General features: G+C 54.4%; 1 protein-coding gene across 1 annotated transcript in view; it reads right to left on the bottom strand.

The window, feature by feature from the left end:
- Positions 1-2997, bottom strand: part of LOC103590668 (peroxidasin homolog) — a 38071-nt gene that overhangs the window by 19817 nt on the left and 15257 nt on the right. Inside the window, 2 exon segments of the mRNA XM_008572963.1 lie at positions 1754-1883; positions 2220-2339. Of these exon segments, the coding sequence (XP_008571185.1) occupies positions 1754-1883; positions 2220-2339 (250 nt within the window).

The following is a 2997-nucleotide window of genomic DNA, read 5'->3' as shown; positions in this document are numbered from 1 at the left end:
TTTGAGAGCAAGCGTCAGTCAGATGACAAAACCTCCCGTACTTACATTTTCAAATGAACGAGTGATTATGACTAATAATCCCAATATCAAGTCTTTTATTTATTCCCCCTTTTTTTGGGTAATAAAATCACTGGTTTTTATCTGGAGGTAACCGATCCCCGAATAAGGACTATCTTTCCAAACTTCCCTCAGGCCAGGTGGCTCCCAGTGGGATGTGAGGGCAGGTGCAGGAGCCACTTGCGAGTCTTCCCCAAGGGAGCCCGCACTGGGGAGCACACCCTGAGGAGCACACCCCAAGGAGCGCACCCCGGGCGAACACACACCGAGGAGCACACCTTGAGGAGCACACCCTGAGAAGCACACCCTGTGGGAGCACAGCTCGAGGAGCATGCCCCAAGGGAGCACACCCCAGGGGAGCACACACCAGGAGAGCACACTGTGAGGAAGCCCCCTTCCCATAGGCTTCCCTGCATCTCACTGGGGAGATGCAGACAGGGTGACAGTAGCTGGAAATCCTCAGGCCATGAGGTGACCAGGACACTTGCACCCATCATAGCCTCTGAGGGTCTGTCTGGGGTTGTCCCTGCTTCTCTCTGGATGGCGCCAGCACAGCACCAGGAGAGGCTGGGCAAGGCAGTGCCACACGGTCCTGGCTCCAGATGGCGGAGGCAGGTGGACCTGAACCTGTAGGACAGGCGAGATCAGGCGTGGAAGCAGCCAGCACACCTCCTCTTCAGCTGCAAGATCACTTTGGGCTACACTAGAAGAAATCCAAAATCTCTCCCAAACCTAGGGCCTGAGGATCCTGTGGCCAGGAGAGGAGCTGAACTTACAAACCCAAAGTACCACGGGCCACCATTCCATGTGCACCCGGGGGACTCCTATCACCACCACCACGGGTGAGCACACTCCCTATTCTCTAGCCTTAGATCTCAATCTCCACCCCTTTGAAATAAAACCACACCGATAACCTCAGTACAGTGACTAGAAAAGGTAGAAATAAGTTTCTGGGCAAAGAGAGCGGAGATAATTCATCTTTTACAAAACCTCTGTGCGGAACCCAATTTGAAAATCCCTGCTGTCCTGCAATGCAGACGCCAGGACCTTCCTCACACCCAGAGAGACCTGACCAAACACGTGGAGTATATAATTCATCTTTTACAAAACCTCTGTGCGGAACCCAATTTGAAAATCCCTGCTGTCCTGCAACGCAGACGCCAGGACCTTCCTCACACCCAGAGAGACCTGACCAAACACGTGGAGTATCGGCCTCGAAACCCTCCTTACCCTCCCTGGGGATACTCATTTAAGTTATTCCTGAACAGTGGCTTAAGGACAGGACTTCATTTGGACCCCTACTGGCCAGATGCCAAAAACAAAAACAAACAAAAAAAGAATTCAGTGAATTCTGCCACAATGCCCTAATCCTGAGTTTTCTATGACATTGTGTCCGTTCCCACCATGTCACCTGGCTGGCAGCCCTGTGGCCAGAGATACCAGTTACCTACTGCCCGGGTGTCCCGACCCACTGGGAAGCTGAGGATTCAGCTCACGGTGGTCCAGCTGAGGTGAGCTGAAAGGATAGCAAAGCAGGCAGAAATGGTGTCCCAGAGGCTCCAGGACCAGGCCCTGTGCTGCTGGGCAGAACCCACACCTTCACGGGCACCTGAGTAATGAAACGTGCAGGAAGGACGTGCACTGTCGAAAATGTTTGCTGGAGGTAGAGGTGTCGGGTGGCCAAGGCCACCACTACCTGTTTTCTGAGGTCTGTGATGGTCTTTTGCATTTCCAGAAAAAATTTTTTGAAGTCAGTTGTCCCTGGTCCTTTTGAGCGCTCATAGGCGGCTGACGTGGCATTGCTGGAATGTTGGCTGTGGTTCACGACACTGTAGAAGGAAGGGAAAAAAAGAGGCAGCAGTGAAGTCCAACCTCAGCAGCTCACCACTGGTGCCAGTTTATGCAGGTTCAAACGGACGTTTACTGACCATGTGCCCCTTCTCCAGGGACGGACGCTCTGAGCTTGCAGAGGGGCTGTAGCTAGGCAGGAGGCAGGGCGCAGCCTGTCCTCCCATCCCCCGTGTCCAAGGATGTCCCTGCTGGACACACAGACCTGTGGACGTGCAGGGAACACCATCCATGACAACGAACAGTGGCCCTATCCATGATGCCCACGACGGGAGGGCCGCTCTCCACGCAGTGTACCCCAGAGACAGCCGACCCTCAGTATTTCCCCTGGTCTCATTTTCTTGGTGGGCTTGTCCTCCTGGTAGCTGAATTCAAGAGACTGTCTGCCTCGGAAATGATACGAAAACGCGTTAAACTGTCCCCTGGTCCTGAGACTGAAAGGAAAGCATAAAGGGGTACACGGCTGTTGATGACCAATTTTAGGAGAAATTAAGGACACCTTGTCAGATATTAACAATCATTATGGTGTGTTTATGAAATGAACTGTGACACCTTCACATCAGGCAGTGACTGAGGTTGCCTCGTGAGCCAGCAGCTGGTCTGTGGGTCCCGGCCTCTCCTGTGCCCCAGCCCTCCTGACCTCACTGAGGATGGCCAGCCCCACCCGATGGCGCCCCCATGCTACCCGCTCACCCTCCTGTTGTCTGAACCCTTCTCTGGTCTCCTGCCACCCACACATGGAGACCCAGGTGCTCCGCCTTCAGAGGTCTGAGTCTGCTCATGTCTGGGGATCCTGCCACCATGGCCGGGCAGACTTTGTGCTCTGGAGCACCTCACATCACCCGCACACCCCTGCATCAAGCCTCCAAGCTTCACTCCTGGATGAGAGTCAGGTTGTGCCTGTTCCTGCTAAGTCCCAAACACCACCCGTCTCAGCCGAGGCCTCCTGCCTACACCCTGGACTGAGGTGTCTCAGCGCTGTGTCTCCTGGACCCAGGTGAGTGAGGTATCTCAGCGCTGAGTCTCCTGGACCCCAGGTGAGTGAGGTGTCTCAGTGCTGTATCTCCTGGGCCCCAGGTGAGTGAGGTGTCT

Source organism: Galeopterus variegatus, unplaced genomic scaffold (assembly GCF_000696425.1).
Source record: "Galeopterus variegatus unplaced genomic scaffold, G_variegatus-3.0.2 Scaffold853, whole genome shotgun sequence".
Classification (NCBI taxonomy): Eukaryota; Metazoa; Chordata; class Mammalia; order Dermoptera; family Cynocephalidae; genus Galeopterus; species Galeopterus variegatus.
The sequence above is the reverse complement of the archived record's forward strand: the minus strand, read 5'-3'. Positions and strand labels throughout refer to the sequence as shown.